This window comes from Emys orbicularis, chromosome 24 (genome assembly GCF_028017835.1).
Source record: "Emys orbicularis isolate rEmyOrb1 chromosome 24, rEmyOrb1.hap1, whole genome shotgun sequence".
NCBI classification, from domain to species: domain Eukaryota; kingdom Metazoa; phylum Chordata; order Testudines; family Emydidae; genus Emys; species Emys orbicularis.
In genome coordinates this window covers 7,405,539-7,427,694 of record NC_088706.1, presented here as the reverse complement: position 1 = coordinate 7,427,694, position 22,156 = coordinate 7,405,539, and the positions used below count along the sequence as shown (strand labels likewise).

The 22,156-nt window shown below is 49.0% G+C and overlaps 1 protein-coding gene across 1 annotated transcript in view; it reads right to left on the bottom strand.

Annotated features, from left to right (window-relative positions):
• The window catches only part of MLLT1 (MLLT1 super elongation complex subunit), a 59,315-nt gene extending 38,430 nt beyond the window's left edge, over positions 1-20,885 (bottom strand). Inside the window, exons 1-3 of the mRNA XM_065422196.1 lie at positions 20,860-20,885; positions 15,556-15,736; positions 4,418-4,500 (exon numbers count right to left, since the gene is read on the bottom strand). Of these exons, the coding sequence (XP_065278268.1) occupies positions 4,418-4,500; positions 15,556-15,736; positions 20,860-20,871 (276 nt within the window). The 5' untranslated portion in view covers positions 20,872-20,885. The remainder of the gene's footprint in view (positions 1-4,417; positions 4,501-15,555; positions 15,737-20,859) is intronic.
• Between the last annotated feature and the right edge of the window lie 1,271 nt (positions 20,886-22,156).

The following is a 22,156-nucleotide window of genomic DNA, read 5'->3' as shown; positions in this document are numbered from 1 at the left end:
GCAGTTACTATTAGTCAATTTCACTTTCACAAAACTGCTTTTCACATAATCTGCTGAGAACCTTCCATTTTATTTTCAGGCTTGATTCCAGAGGCAGGAGCTCTAGCTGGCCACCAGCATTAGATTAGCCAATGAAAGGATCCCCCCCACCTTTATGGTATGAAAGTCTTATTGCCCACATAGACTACTCTGACATTGTGGAGGACTCAAATCATTTGCCTTCAGATCATTAGGATCTTTTTCCAAGTCAAATGGACAAGAATTTAAGCATTCACCCACCCATGATGAACCAAATTACAGTATAGTGAAGGTGAACACACATAGTCAAGGCAGGGCCACATGGGGTGGGGGGGTAAGAACAGCTCCCAACAACACCTTCAGAACTCTGCCATCTCTACCTTCTCAGAGAGGCACCAGAATTAAACATGCTCCAGCTATGGTGGTGCTGGGGCTGCTGACTCTCCCAACTCCAACTGGGCAGTGAGAAAATGCAGAGGACAGAGTTGACTGGCAGCGTTATACCAGGCTGCCCAGAAGAACCTGATGAAGCTCATTGAAGATACTCTCAAAGTAAGAGTCTCCACTGGTACTAGATGGCAGCATGCTTCATTGCGCAAAAGGTAAAGAGTACACTGGCTCCAACAACCACTACCTTCCCATCTTAGCAACAATTCAGCAACTAACCAAATGGGAAAGTGGAAGAGTTAGAGGAGAGACTAAAACCTTGGAATTAAAAATTAATTTAAGTAAACCATGAAAAAGATGTACCCTCGTGGATTAGGGGTCCACTGCCTCTCCAGTTTGTTTCCACCCTCCTACCCCTCAACCTTTCAAAAGGCTATTAAAAGTGGTATTGTTACAGGGCCTAAACCCTTTGTAATTCTCAATTCACCTACAGGAACACAATATGAGGGTCAAAACTCCAGGGGTAGGCAACCTATGGCACGCATGCCGAAGACGGCATGCGAGCTGATTTTCAGTGGCACTCACACTGCCCATGTCCTGGCCACTGGTCCGGGGGGCTCTGCATTTTAATTTAATTTTAAAGGAAGCTTCTTAAACATTTTAAAAACCTTATTTACTTTACATACAACAATAGTTTAGTTATAATATTATAGACTTATAGAAAGAGACCTTCCAAAAACGTTAAAATGTAGGACTGGCACGCGAAACCTTAAATCAGAGTGAATAAATGAAGACTTGGCACACCACTTCTGAAAGGTTGCCAACCCCTGATCTAGTCTGACCTCCTGCATAGATACAGGCTACAGAGCATTTCACTAACTGATTGTTGTAACAAATCCAAAACTTCTAACTAAGCTAAAGCAGGGGCATCAAACTCATTTGGAAGTGAGGGCCAAGTTCCATATTTAATTATGACCCATGAACTGTGATATAAATTCAGGACTATATGTGCCCACAATATATAGCAGACCTGCCGCTGACATCAGTAGGTTTGCACACAGATCTTGGGGAGGATACAGCCTTTAAGTAATAAACATTTAGTTATTTGTTTGTTCAGTGCCTTAATGTCACTTTCATCACTCAGCGAGAAAGCACGCTCCCCTATAAGCCAACAGTAATCCTTAGAGCCATGCATGGACACAAAATTTGTATCTGCATCTGATCTGCAAACATGGTCCACGAATATAAAGCAGATATCCGCAGATTTGCAAGACTCTAGTAATCCTGCCCTCTCTCTTCCTTATCTTCTTTTCTGTTTCTCCTCCACTTCCAGATCTTTGGGATTTTCCTCTCTTCTCCTCCTCCCCTCTTCGCATTTCCTTCTCTGCAAAGACCCTCAAAATGGCTACCGCCTCCCATTGTTCTCAATGGGAAAGAGAGCACCCCTGCTTTTATCAGTTAAGATGGACACCATGTCCCTAATATCTGTGAAGGAGGAGATTTAAGTAGTCTTTTGCAATGATGGCCACCACCTCCCATTGTTCCCCAAAAGGGTGAAACCAAGCTATATTCAGGGAAGGTGGCAGCCCTATATGCCATTAGGTGGCAAAGAGGGGACATTGACGAGCATGTGAATAGGGGAGGAAGACAGGGAAAGCAAGAGAATATGGAGGGCAGGAAGGACAATCGAGTGTGGGTGCAGGAGAGAGAATGTGGGGAGATGGGAGACTGAGGGCATGTGAAAGACAGGTGATTATAAGGTAGCATGGAGGGAGAATGCAAGTGGGGCAAAAGAATGGGAGGAAAATGGAAGAGAGGAAAAGACAGTGATGGGGAGAGAAGTGAAGAGCAAGTGAATGACTGTTCATCCACACCAGGGATTAGGAGAGTCCCCTCCCAGCTGCCAAAGGGGAGAGGATCACATTTTTTGTTTGGGTATTTAAAGGTGAATTCTGAACCTGAAGTGAGTGCAGAAAGGGGGAGGTGTGGCTTTCACCTAAAAGCTTTCAAAAAATCAGAAGGAAGTCACAAACTTTCTCTATTTAAAATCTCACTACTTTTGTGGGTCTGGGCAAAGCTGCTTCTATCACCCACGCTCATGCCCCAGGCACTGCAATCCCCACTTTTCTTTACATGCCTTGGGCTCCCCCATGTCCCAGCCTCAGAACGATGGCAGTCTTGGGCAAACAAAGCTTCCAATGCTATGTCAGAGGTGCTCCCTCTGTGGCAAAACATGGGAAATTTATTGGACTTGCTCACCAGCTCATTAGTGCTCCAGTAATAAAGGTCAGAGCTCCACAAGCTACAAAGAGAAAGCAGACAAACACACCGAACATTTACTGGCCATCACCTACAGTCCTCAGCTTAAACCTCTCCAACGCATCATCAGTGATCTACAACCCATCCTGGACAATGATCCCTCACTTTCACAGACCTTGGGAGGCAGGCCAGTCCTCGCCCACAGACAACCCGCCAACCTTAAGCATATTCTCACCAGCAACCACGCACCACACCATAACAACTCTAACTCAGGAACCAATCCATGCAACAAACCTCGATGCCAAATCTGCCCACATATCTACACCAGCAACACCATCACAGGACCTAACCAGATCAGCTACAACATCACTGGCTCATTCACCTGCACGTCCACCAATGTTATATATGCCATCATGTGCCAGCAATGCCCCTCTGCTATGTACATTGGCCAAACTGGACAGTCACTACGCAAGAGGATAAATGGACACAAGTCAGATATCAGGAATGGCAATATACAAAAACCTGTAGGAGAACACTTCAACCTCCCTGGCCGCACAATAGCAGATGTAAAGGTAGCCATCTTACAGCAAAAAAACTTCAGGACCAGACTCCAAAGAGAAACTGCTGAGCTCCAGTTCATTTGCAAATTTGACACCATCAGATCAGGATTAAACAAAGACTGTGAATGGCTATCCAACTACAGAAGCAGTTTCTCCTCCCTTGGTGTTCACACCTCAACTGCTAGCAGAGCACCTCACCCTCCCTGATTGAACTAACCTCGTTATCTCCATACTGATTTATACCTGCCTCTGGAAATTTCCATTACTTGCGTCTGATGAAGTGGGCATTCACCCACGAAAGCTTATGCTCCAATACTTCTGTTAGTCTTAAAGGTGCCACAGGACCCTCTGTTGCTTTTTACTAAATTTTTTGTGTAGTAACCAAAAGAAGGGAACGCTCAGTACTCAATCACAACAAAGAGTTAATTTGAAATTGAATAGACAACCAGCGAGTGCAAAATTGGTTTGACAAATCCCTTCTCTGTAACTTTCTTCAAGTCATGTGGCATAGGACTTTTGAGACAGGACTAAACTTTATCTTCACTGTATGCAGCTAATACTGTACTACATTTTAACTTTCACATTGTTATTGTTGAATCTTAAGATTTAAAGTCGTTAGCATTTTCTTTTGGGGTGAACATAAACTCAGACCTATAGTATCTATTGTGAATTACTATGTCCAAGACACACAAGTCTTAGGTTTGTGTCTACACACCATATTAATACTGGTATAACTATTTAGGTTAAGGGTGTGATTTAAAAAAAAAATTTAATAGCAGTACAATCCTTAGTGTGGAAGACATTAAACCAATATAAAAAGGTGCTTATAGTTTACTCCTGTATGGCAAGACAAATACGTTATTCTGGTATACACACCTTTATATTAATATAACTGCACCCCCACTTGGGGATCTGTACAACTATACCAACTTGTGTTTAGACAAGCCCATAACTTGCTACACTATCCTTATATTACCTTTCTATATAACATCCTCTCTACCAGACAGGAGTGTTTCCTTTCAAAGTCTGGCAGAAAGCTTGCTATAACTTCCAACAATCAGAGTCAATTTCTGTTTATCAGAGCAATAAAAACCACACAAAATGGTCACATAATTTAGCACATTTTTGCCAAGTAGTTTAACTGTCTGGTGCAGTTCAAAGCAATCAAAACAATTAGGCGAATACGACTCTACCTTATTTTTGAAGTATACTTCAATGGGCATAATGAAACCAGCATAGCCGGACTCCTCCACTTTGTAAGGAGGCTCCTTGCACACTAAGAAGAAAAAAGCAAAACAAACATTAGCTTCAGACATCATGTAACAATATCCAAGATCAGAGCAATTACAAGGAAGAGAAATGAGCCTCTGACAATGCAGGGCAAACCTTTGACCTTTATAACACAGAATAAGATCATATGCTTAATTAGGGGTAGGAAAACTGCTCGCCCGCTACCCTCAAAAATAAAAGGTTACTCACTTTGTGCAGTAACTGTGGTTCTTCGAGATGTGCACCCTATGGGTGCTCGCTTCAGGTGCAAGTGGGTCTCTTGAGCCCTCAATCAGAGATTTTCTGTTAGTAGTGTCTGTTCGGCCTGCGCATGCACCCTATACAACCTCATGCTGCGCTGCAAAGGTATATAGGGCTACATGGGGGAAACCACACTCACTTCCTTCTCTAGCTGAGCGTCCAATAAGAACAGTCCGAAGCACAGGGGAAAGAGGGCAGGTAGTGGACCACCCACAAGGACACACATCTCAAAGAACCACAGTTACTGCACAAAGTGAGTAACAACTACATCTTTGTCTTCTTCAAGTAGTGTCCCTAGGGCTTCTCCACTTCAATTGACTCCCGAACAGTATCCTCACAGGGAGAAGCGAGCTTCGGAATTAAGTACAAAAGACTGAAGACAGTACACCAGAACAGACTCACTAGATCTGGCAGCATAGACTAAGGCAGAATATTTAGAAAAGGTATGCACTGAAGCCCAAGTAGGAGCTCCGCATATCTCAGACACTGGAATGTTTTTGAGTAACACTATGGAAATTGCCTGTGATTTGATAAAGTGTGCCATAGTTCTTTGGGGAGGCAAAACACCAGCTGCATCACAGAAAGCAGTAATACACCCAGAGATCCAGCTTGGCAGTCTCTGTGAGGAGATCACGGATCTCTTTGATCTTTCTGCGATAGAGACAAGAGTCTAGGTGATTTCCAAAACTGCTTGGTCCTATCCAGATAAAAGACCAATGCCTGTCATACATCTATGGGAAGGGAAGTTTCCCACTGAGATTTATATGGTTTAGGAAAAAATACTGGTGGATAAACAGAGTGGTTAAAATGGAAATCTGACAGCACCTCATGTAAGAACTTTGGGTGCAGTCATAGGGACATCTTGTTCTTGAAAAAAATATCATAAACGAAGGGTCTGCTGCCATCAAGGCTCCAAATTCTCCAACCCTGTGGGCTGACGTGATAGCTACTAGAAAGGCCATTTTCATAGATAAGTGAAGTAAGAAGCAGATCAAACCTTATGCGGCCTCCATATCTGTGTACAAGGTTGAGATCCCATGTTGGAGTAGGATTCTTAACCTGGGGTAAAGGTTCCCCAGACCCTTAATAAATCTCAATGACATAGGGTGAGTAAAATAGAAAACCCTTCTAGTGGGGAATAAAATCCTGATATCGAGTCGAGATGAACCTTAATAGTTAAAAAAAATTGGGTTTATTAAATAAGTCCAGCGGACAACTGAGAGCAGAGAAGATTCTGGCACAAGGCATGAGGTTGACACCAGTGGTTGAACCTCTTCCATTTCTGAAGGTAAGTAATTCAAGTTGACTGCCTTCTACCATTTAGTAATACTTGTCCATCTGTTTGATAGGAGTACTCTAATCCCGGGAACCATGTAAGAGCCATACTTGGAGACAGAAGACCCCTAAGCTGGGGTGAAGCACATGACCCACATCCTGGGAGAGGAATGAGGAAAGGTCAGAAGCTTGAGTGCCGATTGGACACACAGGTGAAGCAAGTAAGGATACCAAGCTTGCCTCAGTCTGGTCAGTATAACAAGGATAACCCTGGCCTTTTCCTGCCTGATCTTGTTCATCACTCTTAGAATTAGTGGTATTGGAGGGAAATGTGTAGAACAAGCCCCATTTGTCCAAGGAAGGAGAAAGGGTCTCCCAAAAGAAAGGCAATCTAGACCTCCTCTTGAGCAGAATAAGGGGCACTTCCACAGGTACACCTATTCTCCACATCCAGCAACAGGAAGTCCCCACCTCTGGAATATCCCATGAAGGATGTGAGAGTCCAACTCCCATTCATAGTCCTGGAAGAAGCACCTGCTGAGCATATCGGCTGTGGCATTCTGAACTCCAGGAAGGTAAACAGCAATCTGATGGGCTAATACACCAGTTCCATAACTTCATAACTTTGGCACACAGAGAGATGGACCTTGTTCTTCCTTGTTTGTCCATCATGATTCTAATTGATTTGCCCTTGATGAGGGACAGGAACTGAAGGCAGGCATTCCTGACTGCCCTGAGTTTTAAATAAGTTGATCTGAAGACCAGTTTCCTCAGGTGACCATCTGCCCTGAGTTGTGAGTACGTTGAGGTGTGCTTCCCACAATAACAGTGATGCATCTGTTGTCACTGTTATTGTTGGAGCTGGGTGGATAAATGGACGCCTGTGCAGACACTGAACTGATCTTTCAACCAACCCAGGGAGTTCTTCATCTAGAGGAACGGTAACCTGTTTGTCCAAGCTGTCTCTGGTTGAGGAATAGGTCCCCCTAAACCAGCCCTGAAAACAGCAGAGGCATAATCTTGCATGCTCCATCACAAAGGTGCAAGCTGCCATATGACCCAGGAGTTGCAAACAGTTCCTTAATGTAGTATGGGGGATTCCTTGAATTGTCCCAACCAGATTCGACAAAGTTATGAATCTTTCTGTGGGAAGGAAGGCCTGGCTATCAATGAATCCAAATATGCACCCTATGAACTGTATTCTCTGTACGGGGGCTAAGTTGGATTTTTTTTACATTTAACTGGAGATCCAACTCCTGGAAGAGGGAGAGAGCCATCTGAGTGGAAGTTAGTACTGCTTCATAAAATTAGCCCTTGAGTAACCAGGCATTGAGATACAGGAAGACTAAAATTACTTCTTTATGAAGTATCAGAGGGGTAGCCGTGTTAGTCTGGATCTGTAAAAAGCAACAGAGAGTCCTGTGGCACCTTTAAGACTAACAGATGTATTGGAGCATAAGCTTTCGTGGGCGCATGCATCTGACGAAGTGGGCATTCACCCACAAAAGCTTATGCTCCGATACATCTGTTAGTCTTAAAGGTGCCACAGGACTCTCTGTTGTTCTTTATGAAGGTAAGCAGCCACTACCGCTAAAGCCTTCAAGAACAGCCTTAGGGCTGAAAAGAGGCTGAAGGGAAGTACTCAGTATTGAAGATGATCCTGGCCCCTGGTGAAATGCAGGTATTTCCTGTGTGGTGGGATGTATCACTATATGGAAATAGGGCTCCTGTAGGCTGAGGGCCAAAACTAATCTCCTGCCTCTAGAGAAGAGATTTCTTCAGTTGTCTTAGATCTACATCAGCTTCCACCCTCCATCCTTCTTTGGCACAAGAAAATACTTTGATTAAAACCCTTTCCACCTGTGAGGGGATGGGACCTGTTCATTGGCTTCTAAACAAATGAGGGAGCATACTTCTTGACTCAATTTTGGCCTTGGCTACACTCAGGACTTCCTAGCGCTGCCGTGGCAGCGCTGTGAAGCGCGAGTGTAGTCGCGCCGCCAGCGCTGCGAGAGCTCTCTCGCAGCGCTGTAAGTACTCCACCTCTCCGAGGGGAATAGCTTGCAGCGCTGCGAGCGAGCGTGCAGCGCTGCAGGCTCTGATTACACTGGCGCTTTACAGCGCTGTACTCGCTGCGCTCAGCGGGGGCGTTTTCACACCCCTGAGCGCAGCAAGTTGCAGCACTGTACAGCGCCAGTGTAGCCAAGGCCATAGTCTCCTGAAAGGGGTCTCTGAAGAGAAACATGAAGCAGATGGTGTAGCGCGATGTTATAACCACTATGACCAACTTGTCTGTTGTACTATGCCGCCAGGCCTGTTGGAAATAGGAAAGGCAGCCTCCAGAAGTGGGGAGGTAGGCAAAACGTTGCGGCTTGCAAACTAGAGGTGAGGGAAGAGTTGAGCTCTCAATCAACCTGTGAAAATTGCTGTTTCAATGATAACTAGGTAGTAGCTGAAGGAGAGTGGGAAGCTCTTTCCCTCTGGAATCTCTTTTCCTGGTGTGTTCGGTGGTTCTGTAAAAATCAGAGAACTGTACTGGGTGCAATCTCTGGGCAGTTTGAGATCTACAAATAAGAGGACATTTAGCAGGACTGTATACACTGAAAGACCTCAATGTGGCCCTGGAGTCCTTCAGGGTGTGCAGGGACACGTCCGAAGTTCCTGAAAAGAGTTTCTGACCATTGAACAGGAGGGCCTCAACTATATTCTGAACCTCTCTCAGAAATCCTGGCAACTGGAGCCACAATGCCCTGCACATAACTGCTGTGGAGATGCATCTAGCAGCAGCGTCTCCAGCATCCAAAGATGCTTGGAGAGAGGTTCTGGCTAATAACAGACCTTCCCCTTAAGACAGCCTGGAAGCATTCTCTATGCTCCTCTGGAAGATGCTCAATAAAGGATGCAAACTTGTTGCAATTCATGTAGTCATACCTGGCCATGATAGTTTGCGATTCAAAACTGGAGGATTGCAGATGAGTAGGCCTTCTGTTCAAAAAGGACCTTTTCTGGTCCTTGTCATAAGGAGCAGACCTAGAGTAATGCTGTCTACACTGCTCATTTATGGCATTCAGCACCAGGGAATTAGGTGGGGATGGGTAAACAAAAATTCTGAGTCTCGAGGGTCGGGGGATAGTATGCTATCGCCCATTTACAAGTTGCCAAAATGGTGGCAGGAGTTTTCCGCACGGTCTCTGCTGTATCCAGGAGAACTTGTGCTCGTGTAGAGTGTGCTGTGACTCCATCAGGCGGGGGGTACGCTGGATTGTGTGTAGCATGCGTGGATATACCCCGAGACCCCTTTGGAGATTCACTGGGAGGAGAGCGCTTGGCCCTTGGATCAGTCACAATGGCCACAAATAGTTTTGGCAATGTGCAAAAGGAGCGTGTCCTGTAGAGGCAGAATGCCAGTGCACAGCAGATATCAAGGGAATGCAGGACCCTCTCTGCGTAGGAGGCGTGTGGTTTGGGGAAGAAAACAGGTAGGAGGATGCACCAATGTAGGTGGAACTCTGACACTACTTTTGGGAGGAATTTAGGGTGTAGTCGTAAGGACATTTTGTCCTTGTGGAATACAGTGTGTGGTTGGGGGGGGGGGGGGGAGGGAGGGTCTGCCATCCTAGCCACCAGTTCACTGTCCCATCTAGCTGAGGTAATGGCTACCAAGAATATCACCTTCTGGGAGAGGGAGCACATTGCCAGCAGCTCAAAGGGTGGCTTCATGAGGGTGGAGAGAACAAGGTTAAGGTCCCATGCGGGTGTGGGTTTGACTACTGGCGGGAAGGTATTAAGTAAACCCTTCATGAAACAGATGGTGGTCGGGTGTGTAAACAGAGCGGTGCCACCCATGGGAGGAAGAAAGGCACTGAGCACTGCCGACGTTTTGAGATTGAGAAGGTAGTCAAGGACAATAGGTATAGATATTGCACTCACTGGTGGTGATTGTGGTGAGCCCGTGATGTGAAGCATCTCCATTCAGCTCGGTAGCAGGCCCTGGTGGATGCCCGCCTGCTCTGGTTAAAAATGTGTTGCGCTGGGTTGGAGCATGCCCTATCTACCCTCGAGCCTCATCCAAACACCAGCCCATGAGGTGAAGAGGGCCCAGATTGGGGTGCCAGATCCAGCCCCAATCTTGTGTGAGGAGATCCAGGAGTGCTCGGAGGCAGAGCGGTGTGTGGGTGGAGAGTCTGAGGAGGTCCATGCATCAGAACTGACAGGGCCAGAACACGGCTACGAGTACCATGGTAACCCGGTCCCAAGGGTTCTCACGTATCACTTGTGGGAGGAGGGGAATGGGGGGGAAGGCATAGCAGAGGTCGCCTGGCCAGGGGAGGAGGATAGTGTCACCCTGCAAGTCCTCTCCTATTACTCCCCTAGAACAATAAAGGGGAGCTTTTGGTTCTCGTAAGTGGCAAAGAGGTCCCACTGAAGGATGCTCCATTTGTCGAAGAGGTACCAGAGTGTGGCGTCATGCAACTCCCACTCGTGGTTGAGGTAGAGAGTCCTGCTGAGCGTGTCGGCTAGTGAATTCTGGATGTCTGGGATGTACATGGCTTGGAGCCTCATATGGTGCTTGATGCACCAGTTCCAAAGGTGAACGGAGTTGGAGCAGAGGGAGGGAGCCTTGGCGCTGCCCTACTTGTTGATGTACACAACTGCTGAACTGTTGTCGGAGAGCAACTGAACGTGATGGAACTGGATGAGAGGAAGAAATGCCTAGCATGCAAAACAGACCGCCCACAGTTCTAGTAAGTTTATATGCATCCTGGCTTCCCGTAGTATCCACACTCCCTGGGCTGTGTGATGGTTTAGATGGGCTCCCCAACCCACGAGAAAGGCGTCTGTTGTGATGGTGGCCTGTGGGGTGGGAGGGATGAAGGGGGTGCCAACCATGACCTTGGAAGGATCGGTCCGCCATGTGAGAGAGAGTTCAGCACAATCTGGGGAACAATATGGTCCATAGATGGAGAGGAGCCACATCTGGAGGCAATGCATGTGCAGACATGTGTGGTGTCACATAGGTGCAGGCTGCCATATGTCCATGGAGAGAGAGACAACATCAGACTGTGGTGCAGGCCCATGATAATGGTCATCAGTGTTGTGAATCAGTCCACTGGAAGAAAGGCCATGATGGAGTTGAGCCATGCTCCAATAAAGTGGATTGTCTGTGTAGGTATCAACAATGACTTTTCCTCATCGACGCAAATATCTAGAGACTCCAGGAGAGCGCAAAGGGCAAGGATGGCTGAGGTGAGTTCCCATCAGCATAGCACGACAAGGAGCCAGTCGTCTAGGTAGGGGTATACCAAACAGCCAAGGTGGTGCATTTGTGCTGCTGCCACAGTGAAGAACTTCGTGAAGACTCGCGGAGCCGTCACTATGCCGAAAAGACCCGGAATTGGTAGTGGTTGTGTCCTACCCAAGAACAGAGAAATTTGCAGTGGGCTGGGTGAACAGCCACATGGAATTAGGCATCCTTCATGTTGAGAGCCACAGGGGAAGAGATGGGATAATCAATGCCAGCTTCACGATACGGAATTTGGACTTTCTGATAAAGGTGTTCAGCACCCGAAGATCAAGAATGGGGCGGCGCCCTCTGCCCTTCTTCCGGATGAGGAAGTATGGTGAGTAGAAGCCTCGCCCCATGTAGTAAGGTGGGACATGTTCTATGGCTCCCTGCAATACGGAAGTGAGCTGATGCGGGGCGGGGAATGAGAAATTCTATGGAGCATCCATGGTGGATGATCTCCAGTACCTAAATGTCCATGTTGATCTTGCCCCAATTGGAGGCAAACAGAGCAAGACGATCCCCAAAGACAACATGGAGCACCACAGGTGGCGTCAGGTGTCGATCGGTATGTCAAAACTGAGCTTTTGACTGCTGGTGGGAGAAGGTCGAGGAGGTGGTTGTGGCAGAGGCAGTTGTGGAAGAGATGGGGAAGCGAGGTTGTTGAGAGCGGTGCTGCCTATGTGCGGACGCTAGTAGTGGACTGAGTAGGAAGTGGGGGGGCAAGCACAGAACTGCTGCCTCTGTTGTCTGCATCATGGCGCCAGAATATATATACACACCAAGGGACGGTAACGTGGCCCTGGAATCCTTCAAAGAGTGAAGGAATTCATCCATTTTGTCGTGTAACAATCTGTTCTCATCAAAGGGGAGGTCCTCAATTGTATTTTGGACCTCCCTGGGCAAGCCGGACGACTGGACCCACGAATCTCATCGCATGACAACCCCAGTTGTGAGAGAGCGAGGGGACTTATCAGCCGCGTCCACAGCCACCTATAGGCCTACCTTGGTCACTAGGCACCCCTTGTCTACCCGCGACTGAAACTGCTGCTGTTGGCAGCTTGTCCCGGAACTCTACTAGCCTCACATAGTTATTAAAATTGTACATGGCTAGCAGAGCCTGATAGTTCGCAATCCGGAACTGTAGTGCTGCTGAAGAATATACTTTTCTCCCCAGCAGGTCCATGTGGTTTGCTGTCTGGTCTGGAGGGGTCAACGTCTGTGGGTGCTGGCATGCATGCTCTGCTGCGGTGTGGACGACGAGAGCTGGGGGGTGGATGGGAAAAAAGAAAATCCCTTAGCAGGTCCAAAAACCTCCTCTCTGCCCACTTCGGTGTGGGGGCACAGGAGGCAGGGGTCTGCCACACTGCCCACACTGGTTGAAGGATGGCCTCATCAATAGGTTGTGCCACGCTAGAGGGCCCCTGAGGATGGAGAATGTCCAGGAGCTGAATCTGTTGGTCCTGAATCTCCTCCAAGGGAATTCCCAGGTCTGCTGCTACCCTGATATCCTGATATTGCCAGTGGTTGTCCGGCAGAGAAAGCGAGAGGGAAATAAGCGCCTCATCCGGGGAAGAGCGAGCAGCAGTTGGGACCGGCGGAGCAGATGGTTCCAGTTCAACATCTGCCTCTTCCTCAGAGATCAACAGTGCTGGTGGAGAAGCAGGGGAGGCACGATAGGATGCCAGGGAGGGTGCGTGCTGTTGGCAGTAGGGGTGCGAGGGTGCCCAGGATGGCCAAGGGGAAAGGTCCTGCGGATGCGGTAGGTAATGGTACCAGACCCTTGCTGCTGGATCATATGCTGGTGAGGATACAAGTCTGAACTGCAGCGCGACCTCAGGGAGAACGAGGGTTCTGGCTCAAAAAACTCCTCCGACTCCAAGGATAGTTCTGGCAGTGGGGAACCGGTGACACAGGAGGGCTGCAGTGTGGGGTCTGTCCGGCAACAGCAGAAGAGGTTCGTCTTCTAGAGTGGGACATCTTAGGCAAGCGAGGGTCCAAAGAGGAGAGGAAATGGCGGGTATGGGAGCATCAGCTCTGCTGCTGACAAGAGAGGCTCCAAGCAGCCAGGAGTCCTTGGTGTGCCCGTGGAGATACCAGAGGGCCCTGGTAGCATCTGCGGGGTCAGCTTCTCCAGGAGCCATGGGGACAATGGCAGGATAGATGGTGCGCATGCCAGTGAGCACTCCGGACACACAGATACCAGGGTCACCATTGAATCCTGTTTGCACTGAGCTTCACCCTCCATCCAGGGAAGCCTGTGTGCTGGTCCAGCCAGATTCGTGCGCAACATCTCATCCAACCTGGCCCAGCTCAGGTAGGAAAAGCTGCGCATGGGAACAGTCTGCAGCAAAGATCTGCTCTTGTGCCCATGAGAGTGTCTCATGTTGGAACTTGTTTGTCTTCGATATCGCTGGACCTGGGGCTTGCAAGGTGCTGGTGACGGCCACTGTACAGGGGATCCAATGGTCCCGGATCCGAGCGTGCATGTGGTCGCACAGCTTACTCCATTAGGAACTTATGGAGGCGGAGCTCCTGAGCTTCCCAGGTCTGGGGCGGGAAGAACTTAAAAATGGAGCAGCAAGGCATGATGTGAGCCTCGCCAAGGCAACAAAGGCATCTCTGGTGCTTGTCGCCCACAGAGAATGGGCAAGGGCAAGAGAGACAGTTTTTAAAACCCAGAATCCAGGGCATAGTCCTAGGGAGGGAGGACACTCCCCAAACAGGGGAAAAACATCACTAACTAAATTATCTACTCTAAAACTACAATCTACAACTATATACGACTATCTACAACAAATGGACAGAAGTAACTCTTTTTGCAAAAACTAAGAACACAAAGGAACAGGGGTTCCAACTCAGGCCATGCAGCAGTAAGAGGGAACTGGAGAGAGGTCAACCCACACAACCTATTATACCCTCAGCCGCAAGCAGGAGGGGACGCACTACGCACATGCGGGTCAAAGGACACTGCTACCAAACACTTCCAAACTCAGGCGCATGCCACACATGTGGACCCACATATGGAATACATATAGGGACCATCACTCAAAGAATTTTAAATTATTAGCTTGATTAGGAAATGGCAATTTCCTCAAACCTAACACCATGCAAGTTAATTTCCCCACTTCCAAACTCTTACTCCATAGTAAAGGTGCCAATAGATGTAACCCAACAATTCCCTGCATTCTCAACAATAAAAAAGCCATTTTGAAATAAGGGTCAATTGACTTGATTTTAACTCTGGTTTCACATTAAAATCCTACCATGAAATGATTTCAGATTTTTAGACTATTTGGCAGGCAGCCTTTTTTATTTTACTAAACTGTTTCTACAATATTTTAAAGTTGTTAAAATAACCTTTTAGCAGTGCAGTCCAGCCCTTGCCAACAATCTCTTGCTCCGGGTTAGGGAAAGAGTCATTTGAAACAACCCTTCAGGCCAATCTAGGAATAGCATAGATGGACTGCAAAATCCCTCTATTCCAACCTCTCTCTGATGAAAAGCAGGTTGGCATGATGGTGAACCTTAAGGTAAGTGAATCAAGAAGGGGAAAACAAACAAACCACCATTTTCAGTGCTGGGTGACACAGTAATCTGGTTAGCAAAGATGTATAGTCATCATAAAGATGTTTGTTATAAGGTAATTATGCTGGCTGACAAGGATCCCAGCACAGCAAACTGCAACTTTTATTCAAGTCTTTCTATAAATTTGTTTCTAGTTCAGCAGTCCAGTTTCCTACCATACATCAATTTTATTGCCACCAACTTGTGACAGACATAATCATTATATGTTTTACCTGCACAGGTTTAAGACAGAACAATAAGCTTTCAAGTTGCTTTTCACAGCATGAGAGTCTCACAAATAACCATGACAAGTGTATACCCTTAAGACAGCTGCATAACCACCAGTGGCACTTCCCACCATGTAACATGATCGTCATTTGTCCCCATTCTCTCGGCATTAAGTGCTCTGAAAACACGCATATACTAATGCTTCAGTAACAAAAAAGAGAGGGAGGAAGCATTTCACCTTTGACCCTTTCATTAGAGGAAAGGTCACATTCTCTCTAATCTTCCTCAAACAAAAGTGGCAAAGCTCAAGACTCAAGTGTATGTAATGTGTGTTTTGTTTCTCCTTAAGAAAATGTTCCACAGAAACAACAGTGCAATGCCAGATCCAGACTGCATGACTATCCCCCAGAGAAAGGAGACTGCATGATGGTTAACATGCACACTCACCACGTTTGGGTTTAGGGAAGCTCTCATGTAGCCGAAAGACCACCTTCTCCACAAAGTGCTGGATGTCGCATTGTTCTGGGCCTCGGACAAATACCATCCAGTCATGAGTAAACCCTTCGGTGGTGGGCTTTTTCCGGAGTTGGGCTCGGTGCCCCAGCTCCAGCTTCACTTGCACCGTGCACTGGAAAGGGAGAGAGATGTGGGACACTGGTCAATATAGGCCAGATGACATTGTTTTACAGAGCTTTGAGATCTACAGACAGAAGGTACTAAGTATCAGAAGGACAAGAAGAAAATTAAGTGTCTATCACAATGAAACTAAGTTGCCACAGAAGATCATGGTGTTTCTTTAAAACTAAATTGTGGTCAGTAAGAAAAGTGACTGTAAAAATGGTTTCTAACATCATAAATCTATTGTGACAGATACATCAACTAAGCTGTAAGCTAAGTTCTGACTCCACAATCTTTATCATTCAGGAAGACAGAGGCAGAACAACTGCATTCTCAGAGCCCAATAGTTTACAGCACTTGCAGTTAGTAAAATAATCTAAAAAGAGTATTACACATTTGCTCACTGGGTTAGAATATTATGAAGGCCCACAAAAAAATTTATAGTACTGCTTTTTGACAACACTGGAGTTAGTAAAGTTCCAGGACACAAGTATCATGTATTTTCATAGCTGCATTATAAGTTTCATACATTAGTTGATTTACATGTCCTACGCTTACATGGACTTATACAGACAATACACTATTGTGTGTTTGCTAGTAGAAGAATCGTGTAATTTACCAAAAAATGTATCTATGATGTTCTGTGTATTTACCAAATAATTTATGTAACCTCTTTCAAAGAAAGGATCACAAGACTCTTTAAGGGCAGAGACTGTGTTTTTGCATGTATTTGTAAAACACCCAGCACTATGGGGACCTAGTCCTGATTAAAAGTTTCTGAAGTCTAGTCTAAATAATATTAAACAGGTAACACTAGAAAAAAAATGGGTATAGTGCCCCATAGAAGTAGGAAAAAAGCCCACTACGTAGAGTAAAAAAAACAGCTGAAATTAAATTAAGATGCATAGATTACTGCAGACAATTTATATCTTGGAGACAGTGGAAGGAGGTAGGTGGATGAAGGAGAGGGAAGGCAAGTGTTAATTACACAAAAACTAAAGCACACCAAAAGGGTTCAGGAGAGATTTGAAGAGCCAGAGACTCACCTGAGAATATGTGCCATGTACGTACTACTCTAGTTTGAAGTATGTGCCCTATACAAACTAACGTAATTGCCAAGACCACCTGACCATATGTGAAATGGTGAACTGAGAGTATGATAATAGTGATTTAGAGTGTCCAAACTTGACACACTTTGAAGGGGCTTGGTTTTCAGAAGGTGTTTTATCAGAAATTGCTGATAATCTAGACCAGGGGTGGCCAAACAGTGGCTCATGAGACGCATGCAGCTCTTTTATCGTTAAAGTGCGGCTCGCAGAGCTCCCCATGCTCCTGCCCATTCTCCACCTACCAGACTTGTGGGGAGGGATGCCTCAGGACCTCTTCCTTGCAGTGGAGTGGTGGGACTAGAGCTTCTGCCCAGAAGGGAGGGGAGTCTCGGGGCTTCAGCCCTGCAGGGTGCACCTGCCGGGGCTTCAGCCGGAGCTGGGCTGAAGCCCCGAACCCTGGCAGGCGCCTCCCACGGAGCTGAAGCCCCGAGCCTTGACAGGTGCGCCCCAGCTCTCGAACTTCTGAAGATTGTCATATGCAGCTCGGTGGGTCAGTAAGTTTCACCACCCCGATCTAGACCCTTTAAGGAGTCTTAATTAGAGCAGCCAAAAATCAGAGTGCTTTCTGAAATCTTGGCCTAAGCTACTTGCTGAAGATCACACAGGAAATCTATAGCAGAGCCAGGAATTTAACTCTGATCTCCTGAGTCCCAGTCTAGTATCTCAATCACAAAACCAACCTTCAAAATTGTTTCTCTACGGCAAAAAGATTTTTAAAATTTTTCTTCCAAGCTATCATCTGCACCATCAAATACTTTCAAAGATCAGCAGTTCATGCAACAACCATGAAACTGAGGAACCAGCTCTTCTAATTAACTGCTTAATCCATTCTATCAATGTCTGTCTCTTGAGTCACCTTTCCTCTTAAAGTTATCTTGCTCGGTCATTTTCTTCTTCTGCACGTTGGGACCTGTCATTTCCATGGGCTACACCTCTGTATTAAAGTTGAAGGTGCTCTGTTGTCAGATATTTCTGTTTCCTAACAAATGCTTCCCTTTCTTTAGGCTTAAAAATCATGAAGGTCCAAGAAAAAAGGCAAACTGAGTTTTAATCAACACACATGAACCTAGTACATGGTGATGCACCATTGTGTAGATCAGGGGTAAGCAACCTATGGCACGCATGCCGAAGGCGGCACGCGAGCTGATTTTCAGAGGCACTCACACTGCCCGGGTCCTGGCCACCGGTCCGGGGGGCGCTGCATTTTAATTTAATTTTAAATGATGCTTCTTAAACATTTTTAAAACCTTATTTACTTTACATACAACAATAGTTTAGTTATATATTATAGACTTATAGAAAGAGACCTTCTAAAAACGTTAAAATGTATTACTGGCACGCGAAACCTTAAATCAGAGTGAATAAATGAAGACTCGGCACACCACTTCTGAAAGGTTGCTGACCCCTGGTGTAGATAGTCTACCTAAATTCTGACGTCCATGGGGGAAACCTCATGAAAGCAAGTTTATCTGGGATATTTCCCATGATGTTCAAACAGGAGTTCTTTTCAGCAGATTCATTTTATTCTGTATCTTCAACTACACCTTAAATTTTCATACTGCATCCAACACGCTCTACTCTTCAGAGAAGTATAAATGGCTATCACCCTAAGGAGGTTCCTCAATTTCAGTGAGGAAGAAGTCCCATGCAGTTCTCAGCTAAAACTATATGGATGAGGGGAAAATTAAATATAGAAAAGAACTGCTTCAAGTGGGAATTATTCTCAACATTCTCTTCAGGTCCAGTTAATAGCTGAAAGGAAATCCAAATAAAACCTCCCTGCCTAAAATAGCTGAATTTGCCCCATCTGAAATTATGGAGGAAGAGATTCCTTTCATGCCCCAAGGAAACAAAATTCCTGTTCAACTGGTGATGGTGGGGATGAATATACGCTACAATATTTTACTGAAAGTCTTCAATCCTCCCCTCTAGTTTTCTTTTGATGTACCAATTGTTTTCAAGTCACCAAGTCTACCTATTCTCTCTTCCTTTTGGATTATCAATCAAGCACTAACTGAGCCTCCCGTATGACTTCATAAGCCTGTACTTGTGCAGATATGTTACACTCCAGTCAAAATACATACATGGACGCACAGAACAAGACTAGGGAAAAATGATGATCTGAAATAAAAAAGATGATTTGAAATAAAGCCCTGACCTCCCATTTGGCCGAGCAGGGTAATATCTGTTCTGAGAATGCAGGGCCTCCCCCCATGTCCAGGGCCAGCAATAGTCCTGTTGATAACACTACCTCTTCTCCCGCTGCGCGTGCCCCCCCCCCCCCCCGCCCACGTCTGACAAGGGGCAACAGCACTCCTGCTGACATGACTTTGGGCTGGTCCACACTAACCCCCCACTTCGAACTAAGATACGCAACTTCAGCTACGTTATTCACATAGCTGAAGTCGAACTATCTTAGTTCGAACTTACCGCAGGTCCACACGCAGCAGGCAGGCTCCCCCGTCGACTCCGCGTACTCCTCTCGCGGAGCAGGAGTACCGGCGTCGACGGCGAGCACTTCTGGGATCGATCCCAGAAGATCCATTGCTTACCGCCAGACCCGGAGGTAAGTATAGACGTATCCTTCCTCTCAAGCAGGCCTGAGTGAAGGAGAGTCGCAGGGCAATAACCTTAATGCTGACACTGGTCCTCCCCCAAACGAATGCCTAGAGAAGGCAATGCCCCTTCAGATGCAGTCGCTCTGCTCACTCATTGTGGGAGGGGGCAGTATACAGAGCCCTGCTACTGATATTGTCCTTCTTCCCTCATGTCTGAGTGAGGGAGCAACAGGCCTGCTGCTATCCATCATACCCCTCTTCCCATGTCTGGGTAGGTTGTGAGCTGGCTACAGGCAACTGAATCATCCCCCCCATGTCTCTGAGGGGGTAGAGGGGCAACAGCCCCACTGCTTCCCCTCTCCCCAATTATGCCTGAGAAAGCAGGGGAAGGCAACAGCCCCCCACTGTTGCCCCGCCCCACCCATTACGCCTCTGAAGGGACGGAAGGAGACAATAACCCCGCTGGCCTTTTTTGTCCCCTTATGCCTTTGAAGGGGGGGGGGGAACAGCCCCACCGCACGCTCCCCCTTATGCTTCTGTGTAGGCAGGAGGTAAACAGCCCCACTGCTGCCCCCTCATTATAACTCTGAAGGGATGGGAGGGCTCCTGCTCCTCACTCCCATTATGCCACTGGGGGGGGGGGGCACGCAAGAGCACTGCTGTCACTCCTGCCCCCCCATTATGCCACTGGGTAGGGGAAGGGGGGTGGCAACAGCCCTGCTACCGCTCCTCCCATTACTCCTCTGGAGCAGGCAACAGCCCTACTGCCACTCCTCCTCCCTCCCATTATGGCTCTCAGGGGATGGGGGGGCGGGGGGGGAACACCCCTGCTGCAGCCCTTCTCTTTATGCCTCTGAGGGGGCAACCAGAGCTTAATTTGTAATGAAAGAGGTGCCAGGCCTCAAGCCACAGTTTTACATTCATAACTGATGCAGCAAGCTCAGAGGTGCCGGGGCGCTGAACGGCCAAGCCGAAAAGTGACAGGGTTTAGCCCTAGCAAGCCCTAGAACAAATTAAGCACTGGATGAGAGGAGTAAGAACCCCACTGCTGCCCCTCCCCCCTTTATGATTCTGAAGGGGGGGGCAACAATGCTGCTGCTGCTGCCCCTCCCCCCAATTATGACTCTGAGGGGAGGGGGGGCACCAGCCCGGTTCCTGCCCCTCCCCCCCAATTATGACTCTGAGGGGAGGGGGTGCACCAGCCCGGTTCCTGCCCCTCCCCCCCAATTATGACTCTGAGGGGAGGGGGGAGGAATAGCCCCGCTCCTGCCCCTCCCCCCAATTATGACTCTGAGGGGAGGGGGGAGGAATAACCCCGCTCCTGCCCCTCCCCCCAATTATGACTCTGAGGGGAGGGGGGGCACCAGCCCGGCTGCTGCCCCTCCCCCCATGCCGCTGAGGGGGCGAGGGGCCTATCGCCCCTTCACTCTCCCGGTGTCTGGGAAGCCGGACTTCCTCCTCCTCACCTGATTGTCCATGGCTGGGCCCGCTGCTTCCCCCCGCTCGGTCCCGGCCCCTCACGGCCCCGCCGCGGCCCCTCGCCTCATTGTGTGTCACTCACAGGCAGAGTCCCTGCCTCTCCCCCCTCCAGCCCGCCCCACGGATCCGGAAACAGACGCGCCCGGACGGGCAGCCTCCACCGCCAATGGGAGCTCAGCTCGCATCCAGGAGGCGGAGCTTCCGTCGGGAATCGCCCGCCCCCCTCTGCCGCCAGCTGACTGGCCGGCGCTGCGGCCAATAGGAGGCGGGTGGGGGCGTGGCCCGCCGGCGCATTGCTGGGGTGAGGCGGCCGGGGACTGGAGGCAGCGTGGAGCGGAGGGGGCTGGGCCCGTTGCCGGGGCGCTAGGCGGGAGGGCGGCTGCTCTCGTGGGGCCCGGGCGGGCCTGGGGCAGAGGGAGTGACTCACCCGGGAGGCCCTGCCCGGCCCATGGCTCCCGCCCGCCCCCGGCACAAAACCCTTCTGCGGAACCTCCGGCCCCCGCTCGGCCCCGGGGCCCCCCGCAGAAAGCAGCTCCTTGGCCTCCCTGGCTCTCGGCAGTGCCCCACGCCAGCCCCTGGCACCGCTGCTCCCAGTGCAAAATGCCTCCACGCCCCCGAGGGCCACAGCTCCTAGGCTCCGCGGGGCCCGTGGCTCCCAGCACAGCACCAGCCCTGCGGGGCCCGTGTCTCCCACCACACCGCCCGCGGGGCCCGTGGCTCCCAGCACAGCTCCCAGCACAGCACCAGCCCTGCGGGGCCCGTGTCTCCCACCACACCGCCCGCGGGGCCCGTGGCTCCCAGCACAGCTCCCAGCACAGCACCAGCCCTGCGGGGCCCGTGTCTCCCACCACACCGCCCGCGGGGCCCGTGGCTCCCAGCACGGCTCCCAGCACAGCACCAGCCCTGCGGGGCCCGTGTCTCCCACCACACCGCCCGTGGCTCCCAGCACAGCTCCCAGCACAGCACCAGCCCTGCGGGGCCCGTGTCTCCCACCACACCGCCCGCGGGGCCCGTGGCTCCCAGCACAGCTCCCAGCACAGCACCAGCCCTGCGGGGCCCGTGTCTCCCACCACACCGCCCGTGGCTCCCAGCACAGCTCCCAGCACAGCACCAGCCCTGCGGGGCCCGTGTCTCCCACCACACCGCCCGCGGGGCCCGTGGCTCCCAGCACAGCTCCCAGCACAGCACCAGCCCTGCGGGGCCCGTGTCTCCCACCACACCGCCCGCGGGGCCCGTGGCTCCCAGCACAGCTCCCAGCACAGCACCAGCCCTGCGGGGCCCGTG